General features: G+C 35.8%; 1 protein-coding gene across 1 annotated transcript in view; it reads right to left on the bottom strand.

Moving 5' to 3' along the window:
• ZNF236 (zinc finger protein 236) overlaps positions 1–24156 on the bottom strand; it is a 64901-nt gene that overhangs the window by 20753 nt on the left and 19992 nt on the right. The window contains exons 8-22 of the mRNA XM_054381781.1: positions 23444–23647; positions 21681–21909; positions 19925–20197; positions 17715–17918; positions 14423–14567; positions 12588–12848; positions 11497–11747; positions 10711–10818; positions 5957–6105; positions 4704–4810; positions 4458–4609; positions 4131–4343; positions 3368–3647; positions 2855–2958; positions 698–1063 (exon numbers count right to left, since the gene is read on the bottom strand). Of these exons, the coding sequence (XP_054237756.1) occupies positions 698–1063; positions 2855–2958; positions 3368–3647; positions 4131–4343; positions 4458–4609; positions 4704–4810; positions 5957–6105; positions 10711–10818; positions 11497–11747; positions 12588–12848; positions 14423–14567; positions 17715–17918; positions 19925–20197; positions 21681–21909; positions 23444–23647 (3046 nt within the window). The remainder of the gene's footprint in view (positions 1–697; positions 1064–2854; positions 2959–3367; positions 3648–4130; positions 4344–4457; positions 4610–4703; positions 4811–5956; positions 6106–10710; positions 10819–11496; positions 11748–12587; positions 12849–14422; positions 14568–17714; positions 17919–19924; positions 20198–21680; positions 21910–23443; positions 23648–24156) is intronic.

Here is a 24156-nt window from a genome sequence, read left to right as displayed (position 1 = left end):
AAAAGGTTGTTGCAATGTGAAGTGTGCAGGTACTCTATGACAGCTGGCCTCAAAGCCAAAGTATGGTTTTTGTGGCACATTTAATGTGCTAATGCAGCTGTGGTCATTGTCAATTGGCAAGACTTCATATCCTTGGCATTTATTTATTTAACAGACATGCCTACACCAGTAGATTGTGGCATCACTAAAGTATTTTGGGGTTTTGTGTGGGTGGGATTTTTGCTTTTCATTTCAGACTATTAACTGCACAGGTACAGCAGAGCAAATGCACTTTAAAACACACATTATTCATGTAAATAAGTAGTGCAGAAGACTTTTTTTGCTTCATGATCCAAAGCCAAATACAAATTAAATCTTATGGAATTGAAACTTTACATAATAATTGGTTTGCTTCTCTCCTTTTTAAGAAAAAAAGCAACAGAATATTACCAAACAGATTACTAAACTAATACTCCAGCTGCCTGTTATCTTCATTTGCTTCCTTTCTGCAGTGTAACACCACAGCAGAACTGAACTGCATATATTTTTCCCTTCATTCTTACAATAAATCAATTTCTATTTGTCACCACCATGCATCAAACCATTAACTCAATATGACTCTTACCTGTGTAGTGTTTGGCATAATTTTCTGAACTCTAACAGAAAGCAAAGTTCAGTACTTGACCTCAACACCACCACCAAAGTCATCCATTTTTACCTGACACTGAAGCAGGAAGGATAGCCTGGCCCACAAGTCCTTGTTGAAGCAAATTTTGATCGAATTGACTCGTCAAAACGGAGTTATTCATGATGAAAACATTAGGGTCTGTTGAGGATGAATTAAGAAGACTGACTGGTTGTAGCCCTTCAGCTGCAGTACGGGTGACAGGCTTTCTAACTTTCTTTGTCTCTGGTTTATAATGACACTGTATGTGGGTTTTTCTGCGCCCTGAAGTACGAAACCGTAAATCACAGTGTGGACATTTGAAGGGCTTTGCTCCTGTATGCAGACGCATGTGGACTTTTAGACTCCCTTTTGTAGAAAAAGAATTAGTGCACACATGACAACTGAAGAGCTTCTGGCCTGAAAATGTTTAAAAGCAGACAGGTGAGTGTTAAAAGCTCTAAAAATCAATAGCACTGTACCAACAATTAAAAAACCTCCTGCAGATTCTAAACCAATTTAAACAGAATAAATTTCAACTAACTAGCTTTTTTCTTTACAATTTTAGCTGATTTTCAAGTGAATTTAGGATCTCAGAAAAGGCTATCTTAATTTTTTCCTATTGCTAAAACATGATATGCTATTAAAGCTTTCATGCAGAATCCTGTTTGGTGACTTTTGGTTCTTCCTTGTCACCTCACCTTCCTAACTAATCAAGTTGTTTCAAATAAACACTTCATACAACTGGAAAATTAAAAGTTTCATCTCAGCCTCCTCAGCACTTGGATTCCCAGACGTTCACTGGATCACAGAATGTTAGGGGTTGGAAGTGACCTTGGAAGATCATCTAGTCCAACCCTTCTGTCAGAGCAGGATCACCTAGAGCAGGTCACACAGGAATGCATTCAGGTGCATTTTGAAGGTCTCCAGTGGGGGGGACTCCACAACTTCTCTGGGCAGCCTGTTCTAGGGCTCTGTCACTCTCACAGTGAAAAAAGTTTTTCGTTTTGTTCACATGGAACCTCCTATGCTCCAGCTTGCACTCCTTGCCCCTTGTCCTATCATCATTTCCTTTTACATTCCAGCAGCTTTATTATTCTGTTTCATTTTATATCTACATACTGACTAGTATTAAATCCCTGCATTGTTCTTTTCATTACCCTTAGCATATGCTACTAATGAGACGAGATACTAATCTAGCCAGAGATTTGGTGTAACACACACACCAGTGTTATTAAACAACAGCGAAAGTACAAATACACTCACTGAATTGGAAATGGAGTTTCCACAAAGAAAATAATTATATACAACAGCATTAAAAGTTTTCTGCCTTTTTTTGGCTTTTAAAACCAAACCACCACAAAAACAAAGACCAAAAAAACCCAAAAAAACAACCCCTCGACAAAAAAAAAAAAACAAACCAAAACCAAAATCCAAAACCAACCCCAAACTCAAAACAAAAAATAGCAAAGAAAACAAGCAAACAAAACCCAAACCCAAAACTAAAAAACTCCCACATTAAAACCCCCAAAGAATACTCCAAAAACCCAGAATAAACTTACAGTGCACCTCAGCAAAACTATAGTCAGTTTTAGAAATCACTTAGTTTATGACTTGGCTTATTATAGAAGTTCAAAAAAACAAATATGAATGATTTAAAGAGGTTTTTTTTGTCTATTTATGCAAACTAGGGATTGCAAAATGCTATTATTAAAATCAAGCTTCTCTCAGGAATACAAAGACACTACTTCAAAAACTAAACATTACAGAAATCAGGTTTATATTCAATTTCTATGATTCAAATGACTGAATGTTTAAAATTTTTGTATTTTTATTCTTCAGCCTATTTAGGAGCACAAACAGCAATGTTTATAATTTCTTTTTCTTTAACTTAATTTTATGAAAGCCTCCAACTGGACCTTCTTTCTCAGGAAAATCATTTAGCATTGAAATGCTACAGCAGATGCAAAATCAAAACACTACAGATACATACAGGCATAGTTTTTCTATGACCTAAGACTTTATAAGGCTACTAATGTGGACATCTGTAATGATGATGCCATAAGTACCAAATTTCACCTAGCCCTGCCATTCACAGTGCCATTTCCCAGATCATAGCGAAACATGCCATTCCTTGCAAAAAATTCAGTTAAAGCAGCTTGCCAAGGAAGTAACCAGTTTCTAAATACAGACATTCACAATCTAACTGACCTGTGTGCGTTTTAACATGACAATCCAGGGTGGATTTTACAGTGAAACTCTTTCCACATTCTTCACACTTATATGGCTTCTCTCCAGTGTGGATGCGAACATGCCTAGTAATTCCAGAGAACATGTATGCATGAATTCCAACTGACATGAGAGTTTGCAGCAATAGTTAAATAACTATATCTTACTAATAACTGTATCTTACTAATTTTAGAATTGAATTCCTATATAATTGACTTCTACACGTTTTTCTACATCATTCCTATCGGAAGAAAAAGTAATTTATTCTAAAAGTTCACAATAATTATTCTAATGATACAGGAAAAGAAATCTTAGAAGACTAGTTTAGGCATACTCAGAATAAAAAAAAACATTTTGACCCATTTTTTTAGTTGTCCTGAAAAAGAAAAATGTACATAAACAGGAATCAAACTTTAGCTTAAACAAAAAAAAAGTCTTATGAAACTGTTGCTAAACAATTCAGAAAACTGAAAATAAGAATTTTCCATTCCTTACCTGACTAAATCACTGGGTTTTTTAAAGCTTTTGGGGCAATAACTACAACAGTTGGCATATTTGGGCTCTGCTTCCAGTTCTGCTTGCTTATCTTTGATCTCGCTAATTCTGTCTTTTTCTGCAGCAGACTGGACAAGAACTTTTTCTGAGACCGTGGCACTTTCTCGGGGCCTAATCTTTGCCAGTTCTGCTGTTTCTTCTTCTGTAAAAGTTATGACACCAGGACGAGATTTTCTGGTAGTCCTTTCAGAGTTTTCATCATCATCTTCAACACATGCAACTATTAAAACAATTAAAAAAAATAAAAATGTGCACATCTGTTTAATCTGTCAGGTGAAATGACTAAAATAGAAGGGTTTATTACTAGACGTGTGGCCATCATTACATGCTTGGACTTCAATTTCTTTCAGAGGTCTAACTACTCATGTCTGTATTTCTTTTAAATTAAGCTGGATTTACAATTCTTATTTTTACAGTAATTAAATACAGGTAAGCAATTCAGGACAAAACATTTTCTACTATATTGAGCCACCAAAATAACTACGTAACATACAATACCTTGAATACACTGAACAGACTCTGGGAAAACTGATTTCTTGAAATAACTGGGTAACAGAACAATTTCAATGGTTTTGGACGTTAGACATCATCCATGCTGGAAGGCTAATTTATAACACTATTGCTATAGCACTCATGCAATCCACTGAAACATCTGTACTGCTAACGTAATAAGGACTGTAAGAGTAAAAATTAAATATTTTACCTCCCCCTCCTGTTTCTGTAGCTGCTGCTACAGCTGAGGAGACTGCCTGATGTTTTTTCATATGTTTTTTGCAGTGAACAGTGGTTCGAAAGCTTTCATCACAGAATGGGCACTTGTAAGGCTTCATGCTCATGTGAGTTGCCATGTGCCTGGTAAGGCTGCCATTAGTTGTGAAGGAGGTATTGCAAATGCTACAGCTGAATGCTTTAACTCCTTAAAGTAACAGAAACAAATAAGTAGCATGCCATTTGTTTAAGTTTACTTATACAGGACATTTACAAAACCCAAAATTATTTAAGCTAATAAAGAGCTGGTTTACTTTGTTACCTGTATGAGTCTTCTCATGTGACTTAAGAACTCCAGAGGAAACAAAGCCACGGCCACAGAGCTGGCATTTATAAGGTTTCTCACCGGTATGTGACCGAACATGCTGTTTCAAATGGCTGGATTTCTTAAAGCCCTTGTTGCAATACTCACATCTATTAGAAGAAAATTGTTTTCATTAGTTGCATATAATTACTAGCCATAAAAGATTGAGGGAATTCTGTGACAGAACCTAAAAGTATAACATACCTGTATGAACGCCTGCTTTGGTCTTCATTATCCTCAAGAAAATGAGGCCGTTGGGTATGCAATTCAAGCTCTTCTTGTGATGGCTGATCTTGTATCAAGCGAGTCGTCTAGAAATTAAAGCCTCAAATTTTAGTAACACAATACTGACAAGTCATATCAATAGGAAAGAAGAAAAGGTACAGCATTTATAGTCACCACAAGTAATCAAAACTATGCTTTCATAAATTTTTTACAAGAAATTTACAACAATTCCTTGTTTTCATAGTGAAAAGGCAAGCAACAAAATAAGCACCTGCTAAACTGGAACGAACAGGCAACATAGTGAACTTAACTTGCCTGTGTCTCTAGACAAAAACACACCTCAAATCTTGTTGATTTTCTGGTTTTGGAGGCGCTAAATTTAACACTAAAGCAGCCATTTTAAACAGTATGACTCATACTGAGTGGTAAATTGCACTGTAGTGCTGACAGAATGTCATGGGTTGAGTTGAATCTGCTGACACAGTCTTCAATACTTTTTCAGCAAAAACCACCAAAAAATAGTCCTCAAGAATGATAGTATGTTTTAAGATTTGAAGAGAAGAAAACTCCAAAGCATGCAGGCTGAAATCACTCAAACTCTTCCAGATCCTGGAATCCACCTTGGTTCTCTGACTGAGGCTTTTCTTTTGCAAACAAGCATGAAGAGAGTAATTCATGCAGGCCAACATGGTAAACATACTAGTACAGATAGCCTTCAGGCTAGGTACTGGTACTATCATAAAAGGTTACATTTAAACTGTTTTTTAGCAATCAAGCTCTTTTACAAAATGTAACCAGATGAGAACCATGAAAGAATAGCATGGACTGCAATATGCAAGTTCTATGAATGATTGCCATACATTTGTAATGTTATTTTTATTGCTTGATCATATCTATATCCATAGAAATTAAAAGAATTAGGACAGGATATAATGCAATACTGTAAAAGTGTAGCATTAGGTCCTTTCCATAGACTTATAATCCAACTTTACAGCATTATATCCTTTCATAAGTCGGTTACATCAAAACACACAAGTCTTTTGAGAAACAGGTACCCAGGTCATCGATCTTCCTTCTGGCCTTTTTATTTTCCAGTCATTAAACACAGCAAGATAGAAAACAAACCACAAAACTTTTCTGACTTCTCAGTGTATCTAATCATCAAGAAATCAGTTCAAAGAAACCCACTGCTGAACATGGAACAATGAATTCTGCCTTCCAGTAGTACTTACTACGTTAATAGTGTCTGTACTTGGAACCTGAAGGGCTGGTGGGTGGTAACTCGTTGAAAGAGCCTGAGATTCAAGTGTGCTTGAATCCTGCAGCTGCTGTACAGCTGGAAATTGAGTCTGTTGATTGTAGCTGTCATTGACTGCAAAACCTGCCAGAAATTAAAGAGTCACAAACCTGGAAAACACGCTGATTGGGCTTTGAATAACACCACACTTTTTTGAAGACTACCTTCAAAAAGAGATTAAGCAGTATTACCATATAGTAATACTCATTTTATACTTGTCAGTCTTGAGTGTCAAAACACACAAATGTCTCTGGCATCTACATAATATGCATAACAGGGTTACTTACCATTAGCTGGAATTCTATTGGAAAATCTCCTCCACAGAAAAACACTGTTTGAAGTTTCTTCGGGTTGTCACAATTACCTTAGAGCCATTGAAATTTTGAATTTCTTGTATGTAAGCATGCATGTGTCAAACAGGTTGACCCATCTCCCTTTATCCACGTTGGTACCACGCTCCCTTAACTACACTGGAAGCCGATCACAAGGATGCAAAGCTCAGTGGGGAGGACGGCGGGTGAGTGGAGGAGATGACCCAATAGGAGAACTCCAGTTTCTGACAAAGTAACCCCATTTTCTCCTACTTTGGATCTCCTCCACATATTCCCACTCTTTAGATAATAGTAAAGTAGAGCCTCTCAAAGGCAAACTGCAAAGTAAGAAAAATAAACATTTTCATTCACATTTCCAGTATAAAGAGCTGAAATTTTTATTTGGTGGTGGTGCTCTGAAATATCAGATCTTAATCACCTCCTTTTCTATATGAATGAATGAAGTGGTAGTATCAGTGATTCAGAGCCAATGAAATACAGCTCAGTTTGTAGGGTTTTTAAAATGCCATTAGAGATGCCCTTTTATCAAACCCTCTAAGCCCTAAGACTAGTGATATTAAAAAAAAAAAAATCAATGTTATGTGGGAAAAATGATACCACAAGTATCCATGATTAAGGTACTGGCAGCAATTTTACAATTTCTGTGCAGTTTGCCTTTAGTGGACATAAAGAATGAAGATTATGAAAACAGGGTAGAAACAAACCCATATCAGATAATCACAGCATCAAAGGCCAAAAAAGCAATGCTTAAAGAATGTTTTGAATTACAGTGTATCAAAAATTGGGATGTGTTAAGTTTAAGTAGAAATGTTCCCAAAAGACAGCTTTCATAGCAGAAGAATACTGACACCAATAGGATGTAAAACCCTACTTGTATGCTAATTGCTTACACCATAGATTGAAAACTAAGAAATGTAAACAAAACTCGAGGACATAACTAGTCAGGTTGTAACTTAGCACTAAACCTTCTGCTGCAATTTGCATATTATTTCCTTTCCTTGAACTACCAAGTGAAATGACAAAAAGGAACAGCAATGAAAAGCTTTATGGTGATAAGAGGGATGGTAATTTCTATTTTCAAATACATTTTTAAAATGGTATTCTCACAACACTTCATAAGGACACAAAAAAAGAAGCCTCAAAAAACTGAAGAAAGTGATGCCACTTCTGTGCCCTACAAAACTGATGTAACTTTTTTTTTTCTTTTTTTAAATCAGCAAGTAATTTTTGGTAGCTAAGAAGGAAAAAAGAATTTACTATACCATGACCTGTTTAATTTCAAGGTTTTGATAAAAAAGCAGCTATTGACATCCTGAGAAATTTCCCAGGATTATGAAACAAAATGCTCAGGAAGAAAAGTTCTGAATTTAAAAGTATTTTGCGACCAACTGAAGAAAGAAATACTACTTCAGGAAGTCGTTCTGGAGTAAATACAATTCAATGTTTTAACAAGAATATACATGATGTATCCCCATTTTGCTCAATAACTACTAAGAAGCTCAATTTCCACTCAAAATTTTAAAAATTAAAAAATCAACCCCCCCAACAAAAACAGATATTCAGTCTGGGAGAGGGAGAAACAAATTTCAGAGCCTCGTCTAGTTTTCATAATTGTTTCCAGAAGCTTTTGCTTAATCTTCAAAGAACAGAGAGCATCTTAAGCTCTGTATAATAAAGGTAGCCTTTTACAACAAAGTCCTCTGAACTTGGAAATGGACTTTGTGGTATTTCGGTACACAATCATTTGTATTGCTTGTATTGCTTTTGGCTTTAAGACATCACCCAGCCTATTCTCTTCTACATGAAAGAAACACACAGAAAAAAAAAATAAATACTCTGAAAATCAGTTTGGTACAAGAAAGATGTGCCCTGCATGTAAGAATAAGAAAACAATATGGTAGTCCACAGTAAATCAGTATTTTAGTTTAGACAAAACTTGACATCATTACTTGCAGATCATTTGAATTCTCACACTACAAAGTTATCTTCATGCACAAGTGCATCTCAGTGGGGCTCAGTGACTAATGTGTTCTGCAGGTTTGCTTCCTAGGCAATTTTTGGAACCAGCTGAACAGTATTGACTGGAATCATTGTAAATGATTAGTGAAAGAATGAAATTCCAAGTCCTGAGATTGCAGATCAACCTCTTAAGAAAGCAAAAGAGCAGTCTGGTAGGTGAAGGCATGTTTGTACGGGCTAGAGAGTTAACAGTATTTGGACTTGTAGTTTTTTCAAGATCATTCTGTCACCACTAATTGAATTACTAACACTGAACCATGCTGACAGGGAGACTTTAAAAGGAAAAAAGGGTGACAATCTATATGAAAACACGTTTGGTGACAGATGATATTCAATAGTGCAAAGACATTTTCTGATAAAAGATCCATTTGGTTGTTCTGACCTCATTATAAATGCTTTAAAGATGCCTGAATATGCAAACTACAAAGAACACTGAAGTCCTTTTTCTCAGTCTTGAAATCAAGCTCAAATAAATAATTGATCATCACACAGCAGCAGCTTCATAAGATCTGCACTTCTTTAAAGTGTGAACACACTAAGAAGAAAATCTGACTAAACCAGAAATTCTGTAAAAGTATTAGAATCAAACTTGAAAGGACAAAACTCTGACAGGTCTGTGCAGACCTAGAAATCAGCCTCATTTGCCTGAAATGCAAAGATTTTCTTTTTTTCCTTGGAAAAAAGAAAAATAAAAAACTGTCTAAAGATTTTTCTTTTTTTAATTCCTACATTGTTTTATTAATAAACACTGAGCCAAAATATTTTAACAATACAGCCTATAAACATCAAGGATAAAAAAAACCATAGTGGTTTAAGCTTGAATGTTCTGCCTAGCTTATCAGAAAAAGAAATTAGGAGCATGAAGCACAGATGCAGACATAGGGAGAGGGTCGACCAATTTAACGCATGCATCCGCGCAAATGCTTACCTACCTGAAATTCAAAAAATTTGAAGGGCTCCAAGATCTTCAAGGAAACTTCAAAGAGTTGGGAATCTGTGGATGAGATTCCAAGTAGAATAGGAGACATCTTAAACAAATGAGACTTAAAAATACTCCACATCACAAACGTTCTGATTTCTGTACCAATCTTAAAATGCACCGATGGTCAGTCTAGACTTCTGATGACGAAAAAATTTTTCTGTGAGATCTGGCAAGAGTCTCTCCCTTCTCCAAGAAATCGCTCAGTATTCAGTATTTATTTAATGGAGATAGGCATACATAGAAACTGAACTCTAAATATGATAAAATATCATTTATGTATTAGATTTTCAAATTCAAAGGAGCCATTAAAATACAAACAAACCCCACCACCACTCTTGAGAGCAACACAGAGTGAAAGGTTTCACTTTTTTTCTGTAGTGTCTTTTCATTCATTTGGAAAACTGTAAAAGGTAACCGAAGAAAATGATCCACAGGGTTTTAACAGGAACTGTTTCAGGAAGAGACTAATTTTTTTTGGTTAGATACAAAGCCACACAACCTAGAGAACTGTAATCAGCAACAGAATTATACATTTCTCCACCGTTTCAGCACAGTCTTACAAAAGGCGCTAGATGATTAAACAGAGAATGAAATTAAGAATTGAGAAGTTCAAGCAGATGGAGTATCAGTTACTGACTACCAGTTACACAACTATGAAGTTATTTGCTAGAATCAGAATCAAGGAGGAAGAGATCAACTGGACATCCACTGAGGTATCCTTCACAACCAAAACTAACAAAGCAGCCATTGAACACATCTCAATTCTCTGTGTCTGCACCCTCCCAAACCCAAAACTAGTAGTTTTATATCAAGCAACAATTCAAGAAATTCAGCAGTGAAAATTGAACAAACACAGTTGTTTCTTCATTCTATGCATCATATAAAAGCCTTATATGTATTTCTCAGGGAAAAATTAAGTTTCAAAATGTTTGCAATCTCTTAGTTTGTTACTTATGTACCTTTATAAAACACAAAAGGAAAGTGTGATTTCTATGTGATTATATTTTGCACTGTCTTTTTCCACAACAAATCTCTACTTTGACTCGCTCAAACCTTAGGCCATGTTTCTGATCTCTCAGAGTATAAGCACAGGAAATTAGGGAGAAAGGTGTGTAAACTGTCTACTGCCACAGCAATTTCAAACACAATTAAGGAAAAAATATGAAATGCCTGATTATAAACATCGCCTGATAAAAGTAAAATCTATTTAAAGTACTCAAAATATTCTACTAAATATAGTTTCAAAATAGTAATTTAAGAAAAAGGTTTTGCAAGTTCTTCACATCATAGTTACTTGGCCTGTGGATGCTTGGTTTGTAAAAATCACATTAAAAAAAATCTTTATTTATTACTAACCTTGTGATAATCCCTGTTGATCAAATGACTGCTGTGTTATAGCTTGTTGTTCAAACTGAGTGATATTCTCCTGTAAAGTATGCTGGGATGTCACAAATCGATCTGAAATGGGGAAAGGAAGAAGAGGGGAAAAAAAAGTGATAAAAAAAAAAAAAAGAAAAATATATCAATAGAAGAAGATGCAAAAAACCAGATAATTCAGCTGTTCCCAAAACCATAAGTTTTACAGTCATTTTAATTTTTACTGTGTTAAAAATAAATTAAAATATATTGGCTAAATAGAGCTGTAAATCTTTGCTTATTGTAGGCTTTATATTCCTCTGTAGTACTTTCTATCTAATTATACCATGAAAATACACAAAACCAAAATACATTGTTCCACCATTTGTAACAGAATAGGTACATGAAATATTTTGTTTAGTCCCATCTCAAAACACAGATATTACTTCCTAAGCAGACTCTATAGCAGTGCCTCTTATTAATACTAGAGACGATGTGGTAAAACTTTGGGCACATAGTATTATTTTCCTCTGTATTTGTTCAGCAATTTTGATACAACTACGTGGTGCAAATCTTAACCTTTTTGTATTTTTAGCAGTGAAGCTAAGCATCAATGAATGAAATTGTACAATAGACTTTAAGTAGTTAACTTTTACTCCATGTATTTTTCTAGTTGTTTACTTGCATTGTCTCTAAACTCAAATCACTGAAATGGCTGAAGAAAAGAAGTAATTGAGAACTTGTGAACTTACCTTATGAAAAATATATCCTATTTGAAACACTCACCCTCATCTTGCTCTAAAGGCTGATCAGCCAGCTGTTGTTCTAGCGCTGTTTCTTCTGTGCCTACTACTGGTTGCTGGTCTAACTCTAGAATTGCCTGCTGATCTGTTGCAACAGCTTCTGACTGCTGTAGTTCATCACTTCCAATCTCCACTTGCATCTGTGTAGAAACATGAATGCTCTGCTGATCTACTGTAGAATCATCTATCGAAGCAGATTGCTGATGCTGCTGAAGTTGCTGTGCAAGTTCATATCTGCAAAGGAAAGGCAGGTGTCTCTTTAAGGGCTTCATTTAAACAGTTATCCTAACTATCTACACAAACAGATTTTTATTTTCATTATACATCATAATTTATTCTGTCTTCAGAGCTACCAAAGCGTTTGTTACCCACACACATCCTTACTCAATTGTCAGCATTTCCTACAGAGCAAAGCTACCTTTCCAACTGTCTCTAAGGAAGGTCCACTGAAATACAGAAGCACAGAATGGTGTTACAGTTTGAGGCAGGATGCCTATAAGAACCATCTGAGGACCAGAAAGGTCCAGGGATGGACCAAAAAGTGTAAAATTGTTATGCTATCCCACAATTCAACTATCTCTTTATAAGCTGGCTTTACAGCTAGCACTGGCTGGCTCTTTTCTCCCTTCTCTCTCCTCCTGGGAAGGTGTGAGTTCTTATCTAGCATGGGGAAGGATTTTTGGGACTCTCTGCAGCCTTGAGAGGCCTGGGTAATTTTTCCTACACAATCTTTGGCCTGTTTGGGTCTAATGGAGGAAGGCATGGTGGGGCAGAAAGGCAAGGCTGGGAGGAAGGATTTTCTTGGTATATAATATGTATTATAGACTTGTGTATTTTATATGCTTTGTACTGCAGTATGTAGTTGTGAATAGTATTTCCATTTAAACTTTCCAATTCTATCCAATCTGGTTGTGGAGTGTTTTCTTTAACTTCTTTGAGAAGGGTTAGAGAGCTTGTCTTGCTCGTTAAATGGAAACAAATGGTGAGGGCTGGAATGGACCTCTGGAGATCATCTAGTCCAACTCTCCTGCTAAAGCATACATTGAAGGATTCATGTAAAAATTATAAACATACCTATGAGTCTTCATGTGTTTTTTACAGTTTAGTGATGTTTTGAATGTTTTCTGACAGTATGGACACATATACGGTCGAAGGTCGTTATGGATCCCCATGTGTCGCCTGAGGCTACCACCAGTAGTGAAAGCCCCATTGCATATAAGACACTTAAAAGCTTTCAATCCAGTGTGTGTTCTAATATGTGCTTTCAGAACTCCAGCTGACACAAAACCTCTTCCACACTGAGAGCACTTAAACGGCTTTTCACCAGTATGTGACCTTTTAAAGAGAAAGCAGAAGTTACAGTAGATTTAGCAGTTTGATTTACGGAGTTATTAAAAGACTAAGTTTTCAAATGAGCAAAATAAACCAAACCAAGGTGACTCTGTATGGATGGAAGAAGCTTCAGTTACAGAAATTCAGAAATTAAAGCTTTAATAAATTATAAACAACCTGCATCACTGGCAGGACTAAAAGCAATGCTGTCTGAAAAGTTTTAACTGCATTCTATGGTCCCATTTCCTCTACTGCTCATACTTTGCCTCAATCAAAAGATACTAATTCTTCAGACTAGTATATCATTATTCACATGTGTTTTCCTGAATTCAACTAAAACCATGTCCACAAAAGTTTGGAGAAAAATATACAGTTCTCCTCATATTATATACTAGTACTACGTTTCATAATGAAACTTTGGGGGTCAGAACTGTGTCCACCCTGAATACCCCCTGAGTCTTTTGGACTGCACTGAAGTTGGAAACTCTCTCACCTATCCTATCAACATGTCCCACTCACTATACCATTGCCTACAGACGTGCTTGAGGAGCTTCCCTGTAGGAGTACACTGAGATATGAAACAGACTGAAAGCCAGGTTAGGAAATGGAAAAGAATGCAAAGAGAATTTTAAGTGTTACGACTGCAGCATCCCAGGAGTAATGTGAATGTTAAGAAATGGAAGGTAAAACAGCAGCACTTAATAATATTGGGAAAAGTTAGGGATGGCTTATGATTACAGTAGCCTTGGAAGTCTATGACCACCAAATACCATAAAAAATGAAGCATGACATTTACTGTGCCTCTGGAAGAGTCCAACACACTATTCAGACACTGCTGTATTGGAAATATCCCTACTACAAAATTTCCACTCTTTCAGAGAGAAGTATGAAATGATGAAAATCTGTTTCAGTGAAGAAGGTAATAATGCAAATAAGCAATGCTATGTTAATGCTATGTTAAAATTATTTTGATTAAAATCAACCCAGCTTGATTGTATCTACAAAAGACAGTGAGAAATCTAGGTACTACAAAAGGAAAAGATGTGATATTGCAAGGCTTTCCCACCTCCCTGACCTTGTGGTTGTAATAAGCACCCACCATGTGGAACTTGAACTGAACTTCAAGCAACAAAACGATCTTCAAGCAAGTTTACCCGATTACAATGTAAGCCTAAACTCTTTTAGGTTTACTACACAAAACAGCACACAGAATGAAAGCTATTTTCCTTCTCAAAAATTAGGAGTTACATACAAAACAGATGATCTGCAGTATGCAATTATAAAACTACAATAAGAATTGACATGCATTGCTTGCTATTTTCTATACATAGTTAATGAAAAAAGAGTTTAAGTGTTAATAAGCTAAACTGCTAAACACAAGCAACTATATTGCCGAGACTGCACACAGGTATGCCTTAGACCAAAGTCTCCTCCACCTTCACCAGAAAAGTCAATCATCACTGCTTTAGTGAAGAGACAGTAAAAAAAAAAAAGTCTTTTCAGTGAACATTACATAAATTTTAAGCTTTTCCATGTATTTGTCATTACACACATTTCCTCCTTTGCAATTATTTTACCTGATGTGTTGTTTAAGATGACAAGATTTTTTATAGGCTCGATGGCAATAAAAACATTTGTAAGGTCTGTCTGCATCATTCACAAAATTATTGTTAAAATAATTTTGGAAGACCTGGCTATTCCTTGGGATTGGCTGGATAAGACCTGAACATAAACACACAGAGAAAAAGGAAAAATTGGCAAAGTTTTTCCAAAGTTGCAGTAATCTGAAGGGCAAGTATTAAAACAAAAAACAAACAAACCCCCCCCAAACCCAAGCAAACAAAAACAACCCAAAACTGACTGCACTTTAAGCATGTAAGAATATAAAGAAAATGAGCATGTTTTCAGCATTTAAAATGCATCTATTTAACATCACAGACAATACACTGTACATGCCATCACTCTAAAGAGTGATAACTTTTTATCCATAAGTCTCACATATATCCAAAACAATCACTAACTTTAAAAAGACTTTACAAATTTCACTGCTACTGAAATACTTTGTTCTTCCAGCCTCCACTTCAACAAAATTATATTTAACCAATGTACCCCAGATATACACTGTAATTTGACAAATACTTAGCATGCTTTTTGTGAAAAGTACAAAATTTGCCTTCAAAAAATTTTAAAAGGCCAATAAAAATTACTGTTATTTGCACATCATCCACTCCGGCTAACCAGTCAGTCTTCCTAGTTCTCTGGGTACCTCCAAAATGCACTGGAAATAAAATTTAAACCCTCAAACCTACTTATTTAAACAAAAGTTCTTTATATGCTGATCTCTGAAGTCAGCTAAGTGACATTTTGCAAAATGAGTAAAAAGTTCCTGCTATTGTATGCCCAATTTAGCTAATGCAAGAGTACGCTGTCTCAGAAGCAGTCAAAAGAAGGCTATCATCCCAAACCCTACCAGAACAAGAACAGTAGCAGAGTTCTCCAGTAAACAAACTCATCCTCATTGGACACATCTGTAAACTCCAAAGCATTCAACACAGTACTAATATACAAGGCTGAGGGAGTGATGCAAAGTGTCGACAAATGCAAAAGATCCCTTTATGTTCTTAAACATTCACCACAAAAACCTTTTATACCATTTTTTTGTTCTTCAGAATGTTTATCTAGCATGCTCTGGTTCATATTCAGAAAGGAAAGCCTAAAGGGTTTTTATTGATTTCCAAACATAATTGAGAAGAGCAGAGGACAATGGGAGGGAATTCTCTCGATTTTGAGAAGAGATGGCAACAACAACAAGTTTGTATTTTTCAGGCTTGAAAAAAAGTTTATGTATATTTATAAATTAATATATGACATAACTTCCTGCACCTTCACCAACTAACTCAGCTGCTGTAGTAAAAGCATGTTCTCTTAAAAAACCCCAACCAACCAACCAAAAAAAAAAAAACCCCAAAAAAACCCCAACCAAACCCAGAAAAGTCCAAAACAAACCAACCAACCACCAAAAACAAACCCACAGCCCTAATTTCTAAACTCCTCCTGCCATTCTTCTGTGATGATAATCAGTAGTAGTGTACAGAAGATGACACAAGTCTTCCAAATCACACTCTATATGACATCATATAAAAGCAGAGTAATTCAGTTAACTCAGAATGAATGATAGCTGACTACCTTGGGAACTTATCCCAAGATGCAGTGGTTCTCGTCTGCAGAAGCACTGCAGAAATTCCTGGTAACACACAGAACAGAAATAACAGAAATACCTAATAAAACACTTCCAAACTATTTACTCATTCTGTTCAACTCAGATAAATGAAACATTTCTCAATATGTTACAATAGTTAAAGGTGGCTCTACACTGAATATAGCAAGTCACATTATGTGAAAAGGTATTTTTCTTCCCATCAGTTCCATCTTTGGGGCAACTGTACACACAAGCCAAAAAAGAGCCCACAACAACAATCTTTTGCATTTCCAAGTCAATAAATACCATAAACTAATGCAATAAAAGGAAATAAAATGTAACAGGTAGAGAACAATTTGCAGTCTTTTAATAGACTTTTAGAGTAAAATAGACTTATTTTGCCTTTAGAAAAAGTATCAGCTTTGATTTTTTAGGTGCTGCTCACAGATTAACACTAGTACAGAGCAACAACACTACTTTCTTGACACCCCTAAAGGAAGTAAGATGTTCTTCTGGGGAACAGTGAAAATACTGCCAGTGGGTTGAATAAATACAACATCTTGTAGACAAAAAGTGAAGCTTCTTATTTTTACATTGGACACTTCAATATCAGCAGAATTCAGATGTTATCAGTACCTGAAGGAAATAACTTCTATAGTATTTCTTTTTCATTAACATTCTTTTCTCCAAAAGCTGGAATTTCACTGCACAGATTTTAATTGAGGTATTTTTTTTTCTTAAAATCAAGAAATAGGACTGTAACTGTTTCCAGGGTTTGCTCAAGAAAGAAATATTGTGTGATCTGAGTATCTGAAGCTGTCAGCTAACTTTTGCTGCTACTTTGAAAATGTAATCTTGTATCTGATATCAAAATAACCACTGTTCTTGCATACAATAATTATTTGAAGCAGTGAAAGTAAAATATTTTTTTTAAGGAATGATAAAGATTTCAGGCTAATGTAATATTCTACTATAAAAGGATGACTACACAATACAGGAGAGGGGTTATCAGGGTGGCAAGTAAAACAGCAGTGAGGAGTAAACATCTTGCCCACTATACTGACCTCTACAGGACAAGAATATGTATCACCTTGGTTGACCTGTACAACTCACCTTCTTCCATACTGTGGTTTTATGTACTGTTGTAACAACTACTCTACAAAAGAATTGAAATGACTATGAATTCTCTAGAGCACCTTCTACAATTATTCTGACCTTTTTTGAAGTATTACCACTAATGATTACCATCTAGATGCAATTATAATTACAACAAATATTCTAAAATCACATAACACATTGACTCATTAATGAATGCATTTTGAATAAACATGATCATCTTAAGAAGAATCTAGGTCATGAATTGCCTGTCATCTTTTCTCTATCAACAGTCTAACAATGGTTAAATTAAATTCCTCTGGTAATGTGAAAACGCAGGTTTTTTTTTTTTGTGGTAAAGATTATACAATTTCTCTGTAAACAAAAGAAGCCTACTAATAATTCTAGTGCAAACAAACTATAAAATATGGCACTTTTCTGAAGCCTGATTATTTCTGATGACTTATTTAAAAGTGCATCTGGGTAAGCACTGAATGTGTTTGCTTTATGAAATTGTGACCTCTATTTTCCAGTGAAAACTAATTCAAAAGAGGATGGATTTCCTTGCTCTTTACCTAAGTCAGTTATGAGTATGGGCTCTTGCAAAGGAATATCTGGTACTGGAACACTCGTCTTTCCTACTCGAACTTTTGCGGGTTTGCGTTGATGCCGCAGCTTTCTTAGTTCTGTATGTTTAAAATGTGAAGCAATGTGAGTTTTCCGGTGGCCTGATGTTCTAAACTTTTTGTCACAGTGAGGACAAGCAAAAGGCCTAACACCTGCAAAAGATTTAAAAAAAAAAAAAAAATTAGTTTGTGATTTTATTTCAACCACTTCAGAAATGTAGCTTTGTAATACAGGTTTCCTTTTCTCTGTTTTTTTTTCTGTTTTCTGTCAGTGTGTTTTCAAAACAGACCAATAAAATCCAATCAAAATTAAATATGAAATTGCTGTACTACTAATGGGTTTAATGCATCGCCTCAAGCAAGCTTGTTTTCACAAAACTGGATAATGCAGAAGCAGCAACAATTTTGGCTACCCAACAAATTGCAAATAGCAGGTCAAACGTCCTTCCAAAACTAACTGTTAGACAACTCTGAAAAGAAGAATTGGCAAACAGAGACAAATGATACATAATAGGATAAAACATAGGAACAGTGATGTGACAGAGTCTGAGAAAGTCTAGACAGATCTCTGAAAATGTCAGTGCTGTTTGATGGCAGTCAGAAAAGCATACCAACAGAGCTCACTAGAGAAAGACTTCTGCAATACAAAATCTGGCAGAAATCTTTCCTTGAAAAGGATACTGGAGAACTTGGTAAGTTACAGAGACAGGAACAGCTGACCAACTTTCAGCACTATCAAGAAAGCTCTACAAAAATTAGAGGTGGAAAAAAATGTACAAGAAATAACAATGAACCTTTTCCCACAATACCTAACTCTAGCATAATTTGAAACTACTGAGCAGAATATTTAAAGCAACAGAAAATCCTTTACTCAACATGTAGCTCAATCAACATCTGAATTTGTTATGGCGGCTTGCTCTAATAGTAAGTTCACATGAGTTTAAAAAAAAAATTAGCTAAGTTCTTTGGAACCAAATAAATCTACAAGGTGCTGCTTAAGACAGAGGTACAGGCGGCTTCACACAGACCTCTGCTCAAAGATAAGCAGAAGCTAGAAATATGCTGCAAAGAAGCATTACTACAGGCTTCCCTTTTTCCACACATTGCCACCAGGGACAGCATGCAAGGCTAGATGAACCTCTAACCTGACCCAGTAAGCCAAACCTGTTAGACTCAGAAAGAAGCAACAGGAAAAACAAATATGCTGAACGATGGCCAGCTACATGCTGGAGTTCCATAAATACTTGATTACTAATTTTTCAAGCCACGTACTGCTTCTGCCACTTCGAATGAGTCTGGCTTCTTTATTAAATTCAATCTTACTGTAAGTATTGGTTTACAAGTTTATAAAAAAAATAAAGTGAAAAACTTTCTATAGGTGATTTTAACACTGATTTGATGATATCTGACTACAAAGCATACTGAACACCAAACGCACATAGCCAATGAATGGTACTTTTGTAGTATGTGAACACAAACAGGAGTGAAAGAGCAGCACATTTGTAAGGGCTTATCTTGCTGACAGCTTATTTAACTGTGAGAGCAAAGAAAAGAGGGAAACAACCAGGTAATCCAGTAAGAGCAGAAAATTATTTTTTCTCTAAGCAAAGGACAGAAATTCAGCCACAGAAAAACAGGTATAGGAGACATCATATATGATGCAAACAAGTACCACATGAACAGAGAAATTCTAGGGTATGCAGTGTAAGACATTTAGAATGAGTTGGTGAGAACACAAAGCAAACACCTTGTTGTTGAAGATAAAGTAGGAATTGGCCAAACAGTGGGAGAAGGAAGAAATGACACAGATTAAACATGAAAGACGGTTGGAGAGAAGTAAAATGCCAACTCAAGCTCTAAGAGTATGACTCTTCAGGAAGCAAAACTAAATATACTCATAAGACTGATATAAAAAAGGAACAATAGTTGACTCCTCAGAAAATTAAATGTCTGTGGCTTTTGTAAAGTGCCCAAAGTTTCAAAGCCAGTTATGACAAAAATTTGAGTTCATCATATAAGACATTAAGAGTGGTTCATTCCCTGACAGATATCAATGACATGATAGATATCTCAACAATTTAAGTGCTTCACATTGTCTTTTTTTCATTTAAGGTCTCACCCACATCACAGAAAATACAAAAGCAACTTTAAGGTTTTACCTGTATGTAGACGAATGTGAACTTTTAAACTCCCTGAGGTGGAAAAGCATTTCATACAAAATTGGCACTTGAAAGCTTTAATGCCAGTGTGTGTTTTTATGTGTGCTGTGAGAGTACTCTTTACAGCGAAGGCGCGGAAACACTGGGGACACTTGAACGGCTTCTCATGGGTATGAATGCGGATGTGACGCACTAGATCACTTGGTTTTTTAAATTCCTTAGAGCAATATGGACAAACATGCCATCTTATTCCATTTTCTTCACGTATAGAACCTAAAAAAGGAACAGCAAAATTAATGTATTGAAACATTTTAACAGCTCTTCAAAAAGCCCACTACCCTGACACCACCACACAAAGTAAACAGAACACAAAATGCCATTACAACACCCTTTGCAGACAGTTAATTTCTCTAGCAGATGCATTCTACTTTACAAGTATAGTGATGGGCTGGCACAACAAACAAAATCCAAGAGAATTCTGTTGAAATTCAAACATTTTTATGCTACTGAAAAGAAAGACAGTATTAAAAAACAAAACCAACAAACTTGAAAAAACAGAAAAGCAGCTATAAAATTATTGACTTCACAGAATAAAATTAATCCAGTTTATATGCTTCTCAGAAAAAGAATGTGGTTGTAACACAATAAAATATACCAGTTAACTTATAAATACCATAATCTAACATAAAATTATACAACAATGAATACAGCTCCTCAACCATAACCACAAATTAATTGAAGTATTAAACACTGAGATGTCTTATCCAGAGGAGACACTTTATATGACTCTCTCTTCTCCAAACGCAGACTTAATTATAATTCTTTTAAGGAACAAAAAATTAATTAGAAGCCCTTTTGAAAGATTTACAATTTAAGGCTACTTTTTCACCAAAGCTGTTCTATGATCCAACAAATCTAAGCTCTCTCCTAAATCAACAGCATGCCTTTCTTAACCAAAAGGATAAAAGAAGCTTCTAAATCATATCAGGGCTTTTTGTTCATATATGTTGTTCAATATCAGCTATTCTCTTGTTTAAATCAGCTGAGGTAGTGTTTTCTTTCTGTAAATCATGTCAATACATTGAGGCAATACTGTTTTATCAAAAAATGAGGGTGATTGCGTCTGACTGCACAGAAGCAACCTTTTGTTTTTATTTGCAAGTTAGAGAATTATTACTGTTACAGACACAGACAAAAAACAGCTGTTATTATTACCACAGCATTTATGTTGACAGTAGCTAATCAGTACTGCAATTCCAAACACAGCTGACAACCACAATGCCAACCTTCACCCTTCCCTACATGGCCCAGATCAATGAAGACCTGCATGAGGCAGCAGTACTGCACATCTGCCTCTGTAAGGCCTTACTTGAGAAGGGGAAGATCAGAAATTGCAAGAACCTCCTGCTTTGGAACACATGAAATTCCAATCCTCCTCAGAGAGAGATAATGGAGAAAAACAGGGGAAAATATTTATATTCTTTTTTTTTTTGCCTTCCTCTGAAAACTACACTGACCTAAGTCCACAAGATTTAGTAGTGTAATTTCATGTAAGGCCAGTCTGACACACTTCTGTATCAGAATAATGAAAATTGAAAATACTGTTATCATTTATACACTTACTGTGTTTTTAATAAAAGTGGAAGATCACAACTGATCCAAAATGTTTTGGGAAATCCTTTTAAAAAGCCATCAACACACTCACAAATACTGTATTCCTTACAGCTCAAGAAGTAGTAAGTAGGGCTAACATTACCAGGTAAAAACGGTGACTTTTTCTTAATAATCTTCTTTTCTTTTTTATCCAGTTTATCTGTACTCTCTTGCTCCTTGTCTTGTTCTGCATTATTAGAGTCAACCTGATGATTTGAGAGAGTCTGGACATCTGGGGTTTGATCCTGGGCCCCAGGAGTCTTAGCCTGGCTGCAGTCAGCAGAATGTGCAGAGATGGGGATTGAAGATAATCCGCTGTTCTCTAAAGCTTGCTAAAAGAGAAAAAAAAAACAACTTCTGGATCAAGAAACATTCCACAGTTGTTCAAACTTTTTTCAAGCAATTACTTAGAAGATATAATGCTAATACAATTAAAGGAATTACATGGTTTATCCTCCTAGAATTTCATCTGGATTGCAAACTTGAAAAAACATTCTCACACAACACTGACTTCTGACTGCTTGGGAGATTCTAAGATGGACTTCCTGCACTAATACATGTGCCAACCACTGCCTTTCAGAAAAGTGTCAATTGTTTCTACAGAATCAAGTATTTCCCAGGAATATACAGCTATCCCTTATGCTTACTACATGAGAGAATATTTCCCCATGAAAGAACACACTTTAAGGCCATCAGCTTGTGGAGAAGCCATAAATGACTAAAAAGAATGTTAAACCAAAGCAAGGCTCAAAAAGCTTCTCTTAACAAACCACTGACAACCATCAGACTGAGGCAAAGAGTTATGCATTTACTTATGTACATCTGGAAGGGAGTGGAGTGTAGGCACATTTGTGGATACTATTGTGTCTGAAAAGGTTCTGGATCAGACCTCAAACACATTTAAGAAGGAGCGTGCAGATATTTCATTGCTTGGAAGAAAAATATGTTATATTTTTATTTTGTACAATAATCTACCTTCTGATGCTTAGAGTCAACCCCAAAGATGGATTTTTTTTTTAATATAATAGCTATCACAATGATAGTTACATTTTGTGTAATAACTTAGTGTAACAACACATCACATTCCCAGTATTAGAGAACTCAGCACAGGTAATATGGTGAATTGGCACAAAGCTACATGTTAACATTCAGGTCTTCCACAAACAAATTTAAATGGTACTTAAGAACAGAGATGAAAAAATAGCTTAAAGGTTAGCAGGTTACCACTGACACCAAAGAAGAATATTCTCTGCCCTGTTCCATTATACAGTGGAGGCTACAGAACAACAGTTGAACTACTGTCTGCATCTTTTCTGTTACACAGCATCTTCTACTGTCAGTATGAGGGACAAAATAATGGATTAGACAAAACATTGGTCTGACCCAGGAAAGGATTCTCTTTGCACCACTAGGAAATATTCTAACAGTCCTTATTAATTGGAACAGGATAAAGGCTCCATATCCATTCTCATTTTTAAACCAGCTGAAAATACTTTTTCATCTTAAATGTCACCAATTTTTGCACAGCATGACTTAAGGACATATTACAAGCTGCTTTTAGGTAACGGGAAGAAAAAAGCCAAAGGGAACAATAAAATGTTCATGCATGGTTGTGTACACTTAAAAGCTTTCTTCTATGTCACGTAATCAATATTCATAATCTTGGTTTTTGTAAAATTATACAAAAAGGAATCTTGGTGCACGCCATACTCATTCTGCAGATCTTTACAATTCTTTCTTGACTGACAAATCACTTAGAAATGCAGAAGGAATGCTACCATTGAAAATACCAAGAACAAATTTTACTACAACGGAAATGAGAATGAAGCCACTGACGTGCAAAGCTGACCTCACACCAGCTCTTACCTGCAAAATATCTCTATTTATTCCCACTGCAAAGTTGAGTTGTTGACCAGGTTGTTGAGGCTGGTTATTTTCTACAGGACCTGGTTCTGATAACTCAAGCAGCTGCTGGATGACATCAGTTACAGCCTGCTGACCCTGATGAGCCGTAGCTGAAGACACTTGGTTTTCTGACTGTTGAAGAAGTGGAGATCGAAAATGCGTGGCCTGGAATATACAGAAGCACATTTGTGAAGAAAGATGAAAAGTATAAATGCTTTGTTCAGCTCCCTTAACTGAAATGTCTGTTAACTGTCCACTACAAGGATGTTCACTCATCTAAGACATGAGGATTGTACAGAGCTGTCACTCAAGGTCTGCTCACTGCACTGAAGAATTTCTTATGCAAACTCCTCTTCTGGGATTCTTCCCAAGATGCATAACTGCAAGTTCACAGCTTGAATTAAGTGTATTGCAACTATTGAACCTTTACACCACACAGGGATTAATTACTAACTTTCATGTCCCCTCTACATGTGGAATTCAATTCTAACACTGTAATGAACAGCACTGACACAGTTGTCTTCTAAAAGTTTGCATTTAACTAAAGCAAGTCCTTTGGAAAAATAATCTTCTGTTAGATGAGATTATTTTGGTATGAAATTATTTGCATTGTTACATCAAAACTTTTCAGAACAATCAGACTAACTTTTTTCCCTTCAATCCTGTAAATTTCT

This window comes from Indicator indicator, chromosome 6 (genome assembly GCF_027791375.1).
Source record: "Indicator indicator isolate 239-I01 chromosome 6, UM_Iind_1.1, whole genome shotgun sequence".
Lineage (NCBI taxonomy): Eukaryota > Metazoa > Chordata > Aves > Piciformes > Indicatoridae > Indicator > Indicator indicator.
The sequence above is the reverse complement of the archived record's forward strand: the minus strand, read 5'-3'. Positions and strand labels throughout refer to the sequence as shown.